At 59.0% G+C, this 13,853-nt stretch overlaps 1 protein-coding gene across 2 annotated transcripts in view; it reads right to left on the bottom strand.

The window, feature by feature from the left end:
- The window catches only part of LOC117872871 (matrix metalloproteinase-17-like), a 23,023-nt gene extending 11,115 nt beyond the window's left edge, over positions 1-11,908 (bottom strand). The window contains exons 1-7 of one of the 2 annotated variants that reach the window (XM_034761695.1): positions 11,814-11,908; positions 8,475-8,837; positions 7,495-7,627; positions 6,543-6,708; positions 2,532-2,815; positions 2,264-2,440; positions 1,749-1,839 (exon numbers count right to left, since the gene is read on the bottom strand). In XM_034761695.1, the coding sequence (XP_034617586.1) occupies positions 1,749-1,839; positions 2,264-2,440; positions 2,532-2,815; positions 6,543-6,708; positions 7,495-7,627; positions 8,475-8,660 (1,037 nt within the window). In that variant the 5' untranslated portion in view covers positions 8,661-8,837; positions 11,814-11,908. Of the gene's footprint in view, positions 1-1,748; positions 1,840-2,263; positions 2,441-2,531; positions 2,816-6,542; positions 6,709-7,494; positions 7,628-8,474; positions 8,838-10,456; positions 10,808-11,813 lie in introns of those variants that run through there. The other variant, XM_034761694.1, reaches the window with a different exon arrangement.
- Between the last annotated feature and the right edge of the window lie 1,945 nt (positions 11,909-13,853).

Here is a 13,853-nt window from a genome sequence, read left to right on the forward strand (position 1 = left end):
AAGGGGGTAGGTTTAGCGGATAAAATAAAAAAAGAACAAGTTAAAAATCACTTAGAAAAGTTAGATGCCTGCAAGTCACCCGGGCCTGATGAAATGCATCCTAGAATACTCAAGGAGCTAATAGAGGAGGTATCTGAGCCTCTAGCTATTATCTTTGGAAAGTCATGGGAGACGGGAGAGATTCCAGAAGACTGGAAAAGGGCAAATATAGTGCCCATCTATAAAAAGGGAAATAAAAACAACCCAGGTAACTACAGACCAGTTAGTTTAACTTCTGTGCCAGGGAAGATAATGGAGCAAGTAATTAAGGAAATCATCTGCCAACACTTGGAAGGTGGTAAGGTGATAGGGAATAGCCAGCATGGATTTGTGAAGAACAAATCATGTCAAACCAATCTGATAGCTTTCTTTGATAGGATAACGAGCCTTGTGGATAAGGGTGAAGCGGTGGATGTGGTATACCTAGACTTTAGTAAGGCATTTGATACGGTCTCGCATGATATTCTTATCGATAAACTAGGCAAATACAAATTAGATGGGGCTACTATAAGGTGGGTGCATAACTGGCTGGATAACCGTACTCAGAGAGTTGTTATTAATGGTTCCCAATCCTGCTGGAAAGGCGTAACGAGTGGGGTACCGCAGGGGTCTGTTTTGGGACCGGCTCTGTTCAATATCTTCATCAACGACTTAGATATTGGCATAGAAAGTACGCTTATTAAGTTTGCGGACGATACCAAACTGGGAGGGATTGCAACTACTTTGGAGGACAGGGTCATAATTCAAAATGATCTGGACAAATTGGAGAAATGGTCTGAGTTAAACAGGATGAAGTTTAACAAAGACAAATGCAAAGTGCTCCACTTAGGAAGGAAAAATCAATTTCACACATACAGAATGGGAAAAGACTGTCTAGGAAGGAGTACGGCAGAAAGGGATCTAGGGGTTATAGTGGACCACAAGCTAAATATGAGTCAACAGTGTGATGCTGTTGCAAAAAAAGCAAACATGATTCTGGGATGCATTAACAGGTGTGTTGTGAGCAAGACACGAGAAGTCATTCTTCCGCTCTACTCTGCTCTGGTTAGGCCTCAGCTGGAGTATTGTGTCCAGTTCTGGGCGCCGCATTTTAAAAAAGATGTGGAGAAATTGGAAAGGGTCCAAAGAAGAGCAACAAGAATGATTAAAGGTCTTGAGAACATGACCTATGAAGGAAGGCTGAAAGAATTGGGTTTGTTTAGTTTGGAAAAGAGAAGACTGAGAGGGGACATGATAGCAGTTTTCAGGTATCTAAAAGGGTGTCATAAGGAGGAGGGAGAGAACTTGTTCACCTTAGCCTCTAAGGATAGAACCAGAAACAATGGGTTTAAACTGCAGCAAGGGAGGTCTAGGTTGGACATTAGGAAAAAGTTCCTAACTGTCAGGGTGGTTAAACACTGGAACAAATTGCCTAGGGAGGTTGTGGAATCTCCGTCTCTGGAGATATTTAAGAGTAGGTTAGATAAATGTCTATTAGGGATGGTCTAGGCAGTATTTGGTCCTGCCATGCGGGCAGGGGACTGGACTCGATGACCTCTCGAGGTCCCTTCCAGTCCTATAATCTATGAATCTATGAATAAAACCCACTGGGGACAGTGGGAGCTGCTAGCTGACCCCCGGGGATCCCAGCCAGGCCAGGCCCACACCCGCGTGAGGGGGCTTGGGTTTGAGTGCAGGGTGGAGAGGGAAAAGGGATGGTCTCGGCTCACCTCAAGGCAGGGAAGTCATGGGGCAGCGACGGGGGGTCTGGGAGCAGCGATGATGCCTCCGGCTTCTCTGTGGAATGCAGAACACGGCTCCCTGGATGTGGGTGAAAGCACGTGGCCATCAGCCTCCCCACAGTCCAGCCACCACATCCTGCAGCAAGCCAGCTCTCAGCCCCACACAAGGAGCTGCAGGTCAGCGCAGCCTCTCTGGGCAGCAGCCCCACCCCGACAGCTGCTTTATCCACACTGGGGATGGTCCCAGCTCTGCTCTCCCATGAGATGGCAGTGCAGCCCAAAAATGAGCTCCAAGTTTAGCTCATCCAGCGCTAGCTCAGTGCATGGGACACAGACTTGTCGGATTGGCCACCCCACCGGTGCTAGTCCTCTTTCAGAGGCCTGTTTGCAACAGCTGGGCACAGAATCCGGGCTCTGGCTTGGAGACTGTCCCAGAGACACAGCCTGGCATTAGAGCTGGGCAGAGAGGGCTCCCACCCCAGTCCCACCCTGCCGGGCCATACCGTAGAGCCTCTGGACGTCCACGCGGTCATCGGCCTGCAGCTGGTACTGCAGTGGGTCGCCCACCGGGCCCTGGTAATACGGGCGCATGATGGAGCGCTTGGAGGGCGAGTGCGCCAGGCCCAGGCTGTGACCAAACTCGTGCACGGCCACAGCAAAAAGATCCGTCCCATAGTCATCTGCAAGGGGAACAGGGGAGTGAGGAGCCTGGCATTAGTGAGGGGAGAGGCGGGCCCGGACGGAGCGCTCCCTCCCTGTCCCAGGGCCCACCTGGCGAGCGGAAGGTCCAGTCCTCGTCGCTGTCGAAGTGCACATGGCCAGCGCGCTGGGGGTCCCCGGGGAAGAAGGCGTGGGCCACCATGCCCCCTGGCCCATCGAAGGGGTAGCCGTCCTGGTGGTCCAGGCGCAGGAACTCCACCGAGACGTCGGCACTGGGCCCACCCACCTCGTGGAAGGTGAGCGGGGCGGCCTCGCTCCACACCTTCAGCGCGTAGTGCGTGAGGGCACGGATGGTTTCCCGGCTGAGCCGCGCCTCCCGCGGGTACGTCTTCACCCTGCCAGGCGGAGTGCCAAGAGAAGGGCCCGCGGGGACCGGAACCAGGCCCACGGTCAGGAAACAGGCACAGCCACGAACCGGCTGGAGGTGAGCAATCTGTGCCCCTCAATCCCGACCCACAGCCCCTGCCAGCCCAGCCCTGGGCTCTCCACCCCCTCAGCGCCCCTCACTCTGACCCACAGCCCCTGCTAACCCAGTCCTGGGCTCCTCACCTGCCAGCTCTGTCAGTGCCCCTCACTCCCGCCCCACAGCCCCTGCTAGCCCAGTCCTGGGCTCCCTGCCACAGCTCTGCTGGTGCCCCATTGCTCGGGCATGGGGCAAGAGCACACCCCAGCAGGCACCTCTGCTTCCTGCAGCAACAATCCCAGCGAGCGAGGTGGCGAGAGCTTGGAGGCCCCCGGACTGACTCTCGGGGGAGGGAGGAGCTGTCACGGGCGGCTGCACCAGGGTTGAGCTAACCCCTAATATGAGCGACGGCCCGTGTGTCACTGTCTCCATTTTCCTGGGTCCATTCGGGTCTTTGGTATTTAATAGGGAAACCCCAGGGCTAGAGTGAGGGGGCGTGTGGGGAAACCAGCGTGGATTCTTGCGGATCAAAGCCCTTGGTTTTCCAATCAGAGCATCTACGGGCACTGCTGGGCAGGCCTGTCTACACGTCGCCATGCGATACTGTGCTGATTGTCAGCTCCTGCCTGCGTGTCTAACCTCTCCGAGACCCTTTGCATTGTCTCCCGGCTCCCCCAGCTGACGCCAACCCCCAGTTCCCACTTCAGCATCACCTCCAACCTCCGCGTTCTGCTGTCACTGCTTGATCAGCCTGGCACCTGCATCCCCATGGGATCGCTGGTGACCAACCTGGTCACCCTGGCAGTGGCAGGTCAGCACCCCCTAGTGTTACACTCTGACATTATTCCAGAGGAAGACCCTGCCCTACTGCACCTGCCAGGGCCAGGACTCCCCTTCAAGTGCTGACCCCAGCCCGGCCCTGCTTTGCTCACACGATCTGAGAGGACTGCCACCCAGGGACCTGCGACCCCAGGTCCCCTTATGGCCTGCACAGCAAATCCAGAGAGCGCTGCCCCTGGGCAAGGCGGCACAGGTATCCGATGCACCCGCAGGGCCAGTTCTGCCACCTCCCATGCTGCCATGTCTTCAAAGGAGCTCACACCCCACAGCTCCCATTCAGGACAATGAAAAATCCCCCCCTCACCCTGTCACGGAGTGTGGGGGAGTCAGGGCCCTGCACCCCGCTTCCTGAGATTCACCGTGACTCTCAGCCAGCCCGTAAAACAGAAGGTTTAATAGATGACAGGAACACAGTCCCAAGCAGAGCGTGTAGGTACAAGCAGAACCCCTCAATCAAGTCCTTCTGGGGGGTTTAGAGAGCTTAGACCCCAGCTTGGGGTTCCCTGCGTTGCACCACCCAGCCCAAACAAACTAAAAACTCCTCCAGCAGCTCTCTCCCCCCTGCCCTCTGCTCCTCCTCTCCTTTGTTCAGTCTCCCAGGCAGAAGGTGTCACTTCTCCCCACCCCCCTCCTGGCTCAGGTTACAGCTCAGGTAACTCAATGCAACTCCCCTGCAACATTCCCAGGTCAAATCTGCCCCGCTCCCTGCTCCGTCACACACCCCCAATAATGGGGGCTCCTGGGCACCAAGGAGTTTGGAAAATCTGGTGCCAACTCCCTACGCAGCCATTTGGCCATGGTACTTCTGTGGCCCCTGTGACGAAGTGGGGGATTTTCTTGTTTTTTTCAATGGTTTGTGTGCAGAGGGAGTGGGACTCAGTTTCCCTGGGTGTTACTGGTTTAACGAGGTGAGGGGAGAGGGAGTTTGTTGGTATAGAGGACCAGCGACGGAACTTGGGACCCTGGCCAATGGCCTGGAGAATGGAGACCCCAGCGACTGGTGACCCAGCTCGGTTCTGGCCAGTAGGAGGACAATGGGCTGGGGAGAGAGGACCCCAGTGACCTGACCAGCCAGGTGAGGATGAGAGAAGAGGCGGCTCTGTTTACCTGGACACAAGACAAAGGACAGAGGCAGGGCTTGGGGGCAGGGGATATCAGATGCCCAGCTGGAAAACAGGGCTATATGGACTGGGGAGAGAAAGCAGGCAGAGCCCACCTGGATGCAGGGAGACTTGGATGTGCTGTGCTGAGGGAGGCCAGGCCTGAGGCCCTGAGAGTTTCCTGTGCTGTGTTCAGACGCTCAATAAACCCTCCTGTTTTATGCTGGCTGAGAGTCGCTCCGGTCTAGAGAACAGGGGGGCATTATTCCCTCTGGGAGTGGAGGCCCCGGGGGTCCAGAGCGAGTGGACTCCCTCAGGGGGCCCACGGCGAGAGACAGGTGAGAGGTGCGGTTCCAGGAGGCAGAGGTGCTTAACCCCCAGGAACGAGTGGACCCCCCGAGAAGGGCTGTCTCACTGAAGCGGGTTCCCCCCCAGGGACCGTTTGGGGCCAAGAGTGGGCACGACCTGGGAGTCGGTGACAGCCCCCATCACCGCAACCTGTGAGCGATTCACTTCTGTCAATGGATTTAGCCTCACAACACCCCCAGGGCTGTTACCCCCACTGTGCAGATGGGAAACTGAGGCACAGAGCGGCAAAGCGACCAGTCCAAGGTCTTGCAGAGAGTCTGTGGCAGAGCAGGGAATTGAACCCAGGATGCCGAAGTCCCTGGCTGATGCCCTCACCCCCCCCCCCCCCGTGTACCCCATTTGGAGCAGGGCTTCTGCAGAGGCCCAGGGTCCACCCCATGCAGACTGCTGCAGGCCCAGGGCCTTGCGCTGCCTGTCCCTCAGAGGGAGCGGAGCTATGGCAGGGTTCTGCAGACAAACCCTTGTTGTTCTTTGGTATGTGCCCTCAGTGCTCAGACACCGATGCTCTGCTGCTTAGAGCTAGCAGGGTTTTCCTCTTGACATGTGGGTCATTATTTTGCACAGGGCAGCAATGGGTTTTAACCAGCCATGATGTCGTTATCTGTCGAGTGGCAGCACCTGGGAGCCCTGGTCATGGACCAGACCCTCCCCGTCCCCAGGCGCAAAACTAAAAGCCAAGGCAGCCCCTGAACCCAAGAGCTGACGGCCTCTGTACCTGCCAGATCATGTTTCTGCCTCTTTCAGAGGACTCAGCCCCCAGGTTTGCTTTGTTCCAGCTGGCTTGTACCTCCCCCCCACCCCCTTCCCAACTTCCCCCACACTAATTGCTAGCGAATGCAGCGGATTGATTAGCCAATTTCCTTCAACTCCCAGGAACACAACTCAGCCCAGCTGCTTTATACACATTTTGTCCATGCTCCCTTCCCCATTCTCTAGCCACTGTTATTTGGGTATCTGTTACTGCCTAACTGTTCACTTTTCCTCCGGGTGTGGGGTGTCCGTGCGTGTGTCTTGTGTTAGAGGCAGGTTTAAAAACCCCGTTAGTAGCTCAGCCTTTTGGAGACCTTGTTAATTTCATTACCAGAGTGTGAGAGTTTGGACAGCGCTGGATTAGGGCTAGGAAAGCGGGAGGGGTTTATTTAGCCAATCCCCGATTAACACACTTTGCTGAGCGTGTCTCTGAGCAGCCTGGATGAGTTACACCCCATGAGACGCAGTGGCACTGGAATGCCCTGGGTGCCTAGCCATGAGGTTTGCTCCAAGGTGCCCTGACGGGGCTGTGTTGGCCTCACGTCCCAGGCCAGTTGGGGAGCAGGGATCTGACGACCGCCAGAGCGGGTTGGTACCTACTTCCAGGAGATGTTCCTCTTGGTCCAAGCCAGGCCTACGCTCCGCCTGCCCCGACTTTTCCTCCTCTTCCGCCACAGCCTCCCATTCCTCCTCTTGGGCAGCTTTTCCGGGAGTACATCAGGCAGCGAGCAGCGTGGTGTCCGGATCAGCGCCAGCGTGGCATCGTCTGGGCAATGCGGAGAGAAACACTGGTGCGTCACTGGCCGGCAGGTCAGAGCGCCGCCTGGGACACAGCAGTGCAATGAGCTGTCAGTTCTCAGCTGGGGGTGAAGCGAGCCCTGCAGGCAGACTGCCTCTTGGAGAACAGCCTTAGGGGAGAGCCCACTCTGCACCCATCTGGACCCCCAGCTGAAGGAGTGCCCTGTAGCTATGGCATAGCCCTGGGCTGGTGCGAAGGGGGGCACTGGCTGGCTCATGAGCTGGGTCACAAGGGCCCTGCTGAGCCTGCTTTCCCTCAACATCCAGGCAGGGGTCCCAGCGATGAATCCTACCCAGGGGGCCCATGGACGGCATCTGGGCCGACAGGGCAGCGTGGCAGGGGAGGGTTAAAGGAGCCGGAGTCTCCCCGCTGAGAGGTGGATCCCGGACCAGACAGACAGAATTCAGGGGTTCCCTTAGCAGAGCAGGGCGGGTAGCCGCTGGGTGCAGGGATGGTCTGCTGCAGAGGGGTTGCCATGCAGACGGGAGCAGTTTGGCAGACTCAGGAGGGGCTGGTATGAGATATGAGAGAACCAGGAGAGGAGCCCGTAGAGGGACAATGTGGGGTCCAGGTGCTGCCGGCAGGGGCCAAGGCAGGGTGTAGTGTGGGTGATGGTTGGGCTGGGGCTGCAGGCTGGCCTGGAGCACTGCAGGTTGTCACAGGGCTGCAGGCAGGGATGACAGAGGGGCTGGGGACTGCAGGCGGGGACGATGGAGGGACTGGGGGATGCAGGCAGGTGCAGGCTCTGCATACCTGGGATCCCAGTCTCAGGGATGCCCGCGAAGCGCTGCATCACACGGATGGCTCTGGTCACCGCTTCCCAGGTCTGGAGCTGGCCAGTGACGGGATCGGCGGGGGGGAGGTAGCCGTATTGCGTCAGCCAGGCCTGGCAAGGAGCACACACACACGGGAGAGTGATACCGTCGCAAGCACCCAGCCCGCTCAGCTTCTCGGAGCCACTGGCTCTGGTGCCCCACCTGAGACACAGACCAGCCAAGCTGGGCACCCCAGAAACTTCTCCCCTCAGTGACCAACTCTCCAGGAGAGCAAAGGCCCCACCCCCTTCCCAGCCTGGGTTCGAATCTTGACTCGAGACAGTGTCACGGAGTGTGGGGGAGTCAGGACCCTGCACCCCTCTTCTTGGGATTCACCATGACTCTCAGCCATCTGGGGGGCAGGGAGCTTACACCCCAGCCTCGGGGTTCCCTGCGTTCCACACCCAGCACCAAACAAACTAAAAACTCCTCCAGCAGCTCTCTCCCCCCTGCCCTCTGCTCCTCCTCTCCTTTGTTCAGTCTCCCAGGCAGAAGGTGTCACTTCTCCCCACCCCCCTCCTGGCTCAGGTTACAGCTCAGGTAGCTTCCTTCAAGGGAAGCCCCCCATCCCCAATGTAACTCCCCTGCAACATTCCCAGGTCAAATCCACCCCGCTCCCTGTTGCGTCACAGACAGCAATGCCCATTTGTCCACACATCAGGTGAGGTCCACACCGAAGTGATGTGCCCAGGGCTGGGACTACAGGGGGCTGTGGGTCGGGACTGAGGGGCACCAGGAGAACTGTGGGGTGGGGTGGGAGTGCTGCGCGAGATCCTGGCCTCCGCACCCCTTTCCTCCCCAGCCGTTCGGGTAACTGGAGGTTGGGGAAAGGGGGAGGAAGCAGAGGGCAAGTGAACGTTATCAAGAGGACAGATTAGGCCCCCCCCAGCCCCATACGCATGGCTATGTGGGACTCACCACAACCTCCCCGCTCTCATCCGCCGGGGTGGGCACAGGACGGGCACTGGTGGGCAGCACTAGCAGCGAGAGCATCAGTACCGCCTGTGCCAAGACGGGAGGTGTCGTCGTCTCTTGCCGGAGCTCCGGGCGGTGCTGCTGCTCCATGGGGTGTTTGCCGGGCAGAGGCGCTTCTCCCGCCTCCATGCGCCTCCCGCACCGGGCCTGGTCTGCAGGGCGGAGAGCCCTGATCCACGATGGGGGCTTCTCGGTAGCTTTATCTGCCAAGTCTGGGCCGGGGAGCTGGAATCCCTGCTGTCTGGAGCCTCGGCGTGGGCATCGGGATCCGGGACACCGACATCTCTGCAGCTGCAGCCTGGCCTCCTGCATCGGAGAGGGCACCAATAGACCCAGCTGAGAGCCCTGCTCAGCTGGGGAGTGTCCAGGGACCATGCCTGAGCTCCAGTGATGTGACATTGAGTGGGCAGCAGAGCCAGCCCTGGGGAACGCAGGGGTCGGGACGGGACTGGCTCCGTGTGGCATTTGCTCAGACCCGACGAGCACGTGGAAGCAGCAGGGCACTGGGACCCCAAACCGAGAGTGCCCCCAAGCAGCCAGGCACCGTGCCAGCGAGTGGCACCAGCAGCAGCCCAGTGGGGGGCTAGTGAGCTGGTACAGGTAGAATTGCTAGTCCGGGGCCAGGGTGCACATCAACAGCCAGGCCTGGGAGATGCCGGGTACGTGACACCAGCCCACGGGGGCAGCTGCCACTGCAGCAGGGCGTGGGAGACTCCACAGCCCGGCACACGGGACACCCCACCTCCAGTGTCCCCAGCTTGGTGCTTGCCTGCTTGGAGTGACGGGAAATGGGGTGTAACTAGAACAGGTGCCGCATTCCACCAAACACCCCCCTGCTGCCACCCACCTCTGCAAACTCCAGGACACCCCTCTCCAAGGCTGGGAGACCTCCACAACTGGCCTTACTTTCTACCCCCTTTTGACAGGAAAGAAACCCCAAGCTTGTAACTGGGCAGGAAGCCGGCTTGTCATCCCGGGACAGCCCCAATTCCTGCATTCCCGCCCCCTAAGCCTGCATGCCCGGCTCCTGGCATACCTCACCCCACCACGCTGCAGCATGGGCCGAGGGATGTGCCGGGCATCCCAGATGCAGCAGGGCTGGGCTCTGTTGGTCCAGGAATGGGAGCTGGTCCCCCACTCCCAGGGAGCAGGGTGGGTGACTCAGTAGTGGGCACTCTACCCTCTGAGTTGGCGCTGACCCCACTGCCACAGTGCTGGACTAGGGGGCATGGGTGACTCATTAGGAATAATACATAGTGGGGGCGCTCTCCCCTCTGAGTCAGCGCTGGCCCCAGTCCCCCCACACAATGATGGGGGGGGTGCCGCACTGCAGGGGGTGGGGAAGGCCCTTCAGCCTGGGAGTAGGGGCGGGGGGGCTGGAACAATTTGTAGAGTGGGGGTGCTGAGAGCCATTGATCCAAACTATGAACTCTGTATACCATGGAAACCACTTCCAGCCAGGGGGCACGGCCACACCCCTTGTTCTGGCACCCCCACTTCCTGGTGCTGCAGGAGAAGCCAGCTTCTAAAACTGAAGTGCTGAACTCCCCCCCCCCTCCCGTTGCTGTGCATGGGGAAAGGGCTGTGAGGCTCCACCCCAGACACAGTTGCATCTAAGGAAGGAAGGACGTGTGGTCATTAGCTAACACGGAGGTTCTCAGGCTGGGCGCTTGCGGCTAGTTTCTAATTCTCAGTTGCTACTTCTCATGACAGACTGTCCTGTTGTAGGCCGGACTGAGAGCAGGGCTGTGCCAGGCGCTGTACAGACATGCAGCAAGAGATAGGGAGCAGGGTTGCTCTGTCACTGCCATGGAGGGCGGGTCGTAGGCAGTGACATCCCAGATGCAGCAGGGTGGGGTGGGGAAGGGGTTGGAGGGTCCCGCTGTGGCTGGGCATATGGCCTCTCCCCCCCACCCCCCACTCACCTGGTCCCGAGGTTGCAGCCGGGCTCCCCCAGGGCGCCCCCGTGGGCAGGGTCCCGTTCCGCTCGCGACCTGCAGCGGCTACCCGTCCCCTATCCTGGGGCCGGCCAAGCTCCCCATGCGCCTTCCCCGGAGCCGCGCCCCCAGCGCCTCGCCAAAACACCCTGCGCCCGCGGGCGGCGTTTAGAACCGGTCCGCGCCCTGCTGCCAGGGGCTCGGCTTCCCCCTCTCAGCTCCGCTCCGGCGGGGATCGCCCCGGGCCGAGCCCAGCCTGGTCTCTGCCCCAGCCCTGCGTCCTTCCCCAGGGCTGAGGCTCATCCCGGGTTCTCTCTGTCCCGCACCCGCCTGTCCAGCCGCTCGCCAGCGCGGGTGGACGGAGCTACGGGGGAGGGCGAGGGCCGGCTGGGAGGAAGGGAGTGTCCGGGAACGGCTTAAAGGGACACTCCCCCCGTCTTCTCTCCATGGGGCTGCCCTAACCCAAACCCGCTTCACAACCAACGGGGCCAGCCAGGGAGAGTCACCTGCTTTCAGCAGACACCGAGCGAGGAGCCATCGTGTGCGAGTGGGTGCAGGTGTGGATGTGTGCAGGATGGTAGGTGTGCGTGTCTGTGTGCACACCTGGGTATTAGCCAGGAGGGCAAAATATGAAGACGCAGCTGTCTAAACCCCCAGAAACCCAGGGCAGTGATCCGTGGAGGCCTGGGTGGGGTCCTGGGGTAGGTGCCGGAACTAGGAGTGCAGGGGGTGCAGCAGCAGCACCCCCTGGCTTGAAGTGGTTTCCGTCATAGGCAGGGTTTACAGTGGGGTTCAGTGGCTGTCCACACCCCCACTCTACAAATTGCTCCAGCAGCCCTGGGGCCTCGGTTAGGCCTGGAGAAGGCTGTAGGGGTGACAGTGGGGAGTCCCTGCTGGGGAGGAGTGGGGGCCGTGTCCTGGCAAGACAGTGAGTCTCAACTGAGACACCAGCTTTTGCCGGAGCAGAGAAAATCTAGCTGGAGCCTTAAGAAATCTTAACAGCTCTGACTGCACCTTGGGTGAGGGGACAAGTTCCCGAGGGAGGGAGTGGAATTAGCCTCCTGGGGAAACACAAGGCTCTGACTGGAGCTTGTGGATCAGGGATGGGTTATGAGACGACAAAGTCAATGCTGTGCTGGGGGGGGGGGGGAGTGGCCCATGTCCCATGTCCCATGTCCCACAGGGGGTCCCTTCCCATTGGCAGGAGTCTAGGATTCTCTGGCTAGGATTCTGAGCTGTGAGGAGAGGCACTGCCCCAGGAAAGTCTGGCCTCGTTATTCAGAGAGCTTGCAGACCCCGAGCTTGCATCAAGACTGGAGGTCTCTTTCTAAAAGAGCCACTCTACCTCATCCAAGAGTTGGTGAGTCGGACGCAGCAGTCACTGGGGAGGGTCTCCGGCCTGGGTTATGCAGGAGCTCAAACTGCACAATCTCAGTGGTCCCTGCTGGCCTGGAAATCTGTGAAATGGGGAGAAACACGGCTGTGAGGATTGGAAAGCATTTGTCCGCCTCTGCCTGGGCAGGTTGCGGTTGGAGAATCCCAGTGAGGTCTGGGGAAACTCTACAATATCCCCTTGTCCCTCTAGGAGGCAGTGCTTGATTTGATGGCCAGTTTCACTCTCTTCAAGCCCCAGCTCCTGGAGTCAGGTGGTCACGTAGGAATCTCAGCTTTCCTTTTTTTTAAAAGACATTCCTAGCTCTCCGGATTGCAGAGGAACATTTGACCCCGACAGGCGCGTAACCCAACGGCCAACAGAAAGACCCTGACACTTAGTGATTATTTTTAAAAAATTGCCTGTGTCTTGAGCCAATCCCGGGATTGTTTTGCTGCCCGACTCATGATTTGGGGCTGGCCAGGACAGAGAGCAGTTCCGGTGTCGATCAGAGCCAAGTGTGAACCCATCCTAGCTGGGAGATCCTGATCTGAGGGGGAGATGGGGATGATTCTGCCCTGCTCTGCGATCGGGGGCACATTCCCGCTGTGAGTGATGGCAACTCCCTAGCCCCCAGCTACTTGCACTAATGGGAACGGATTCCCCCTTGGGAGAGGACTGATCAATACCTTGTCTCTGCTCTTGGCACTGCCAGGCTGCCTGGTCCCCTGCCCTCCTCCTCCCCTTCCCTAGCCAGCTCCCAGATGAAATGAGGACAGTCCCTATAGCTTCTCCCACACGCCAGGGGCGTGCCTCTCCTGGTCCTGTTGAGTGGACCCCACCAATTGTAACATTTGGGGACCCTGCGAGAGGCTGCACGGGGGTCCTATGACTCAGGAAGCCCAGGCTTCAGGGCTGCTATATTGGGCCTGGGGGTTGAGCGGAGTCCCACCAGTTTCCGCGCAGGAACAAAGGGAGCCAACAATGCAGCCATTAATCTGCTCCCGGGCGCCTTCTGCCCGGCTGGGCTGGAGGTCGTTCCCCTGGTTACGTGGACTATGGGGGCCTTGTGTCTCGCTGGGGATTTCCATAAAAAACAACCCAACAAAAAATCAACCTCAACTGAGTGTCATGGAAACCGGGAAAGGCTCTTCCGTGCCCCATCCAGGATAGGGGGTTCCTCTGGGGAGGAGGCCACCACCAGGGAGCAATGGGGGGTCCCTCCACGGCAGGGGGCTCATGGGGGAGAAGTGAGGGGTTTTCCCCGGGGCAGGGGGCACAGGGGAGAGCAGTGGGGGGGTTTCCCCAGGGCAGGAGGCATGGGGGGAGCTAATGGAGGCCCAATGGAAAGATCCCTACACATGACCCATTCGAAAGCAGGTCAGCGATCTGGCTCCGAGGCTGCTCCTGGCACCGGCACTGATCCGAAACGTCCAGGCCGCCAGAAACAAAGAAGGGGACGGGGTGGGGGGAGCTTGCGGGGGCGGCAGCCTGGACCTGGGACAGAACAGCTGCTGGGTTGTATCTCCCAGCAGGCGTTTCTTTCCCTTGCTTTCTTTTTCTTTCCCTGCTCTATGCTTCTCATTCTCCGCCTCTTCCCCTTCTCTGGGGTGCATCCCTCCAGGGTCCCACTTCCCCTTGGTACAATTCCCCCCCGAGTTACTATACACCCCCTCCTGTTATGATATCCCCACCCCACAGGTGCTAGAGCAATGCATATCATAGCATAGTCACACCGCTCTCAGTTTACCCTGCTTGCAGAGCTTTGCTCCTGCCAGAGGTTACCAACGTGAGCCGGCCAGAGCTGAGCCAGCTTCAAACCGTCCACACATGCAGTAGCGAGTGATTTAGCTAGCGTGGTTGCAGGTGGCACCTAAGTGATGGAGCAGGCCCCATTGCCTCCTGGGAGAAGTGAGAGAAAGGGGTCGGGGTGCAGGTGTGAGGGCAGGGGGTGGAGGGGAGGTAGAGCAAAGGCAGCAGGTATGGCAGAGAGACAAGGGAGGGGAAGGCAGA

Source organism: Trachemys scripta, chromosome 2 (assembly GCF_013100865.1).
Source record: "Trachemys scripta elegans isolate TJP31775 chromosome 2, CAS_Tse_1.0, whole genome shotgun sequence".
Lineage (NCBI taxonomy): Eukaryota > Metazoa > Chordata > Testudines > Emydidae > Trachemys > Trachemys scripta.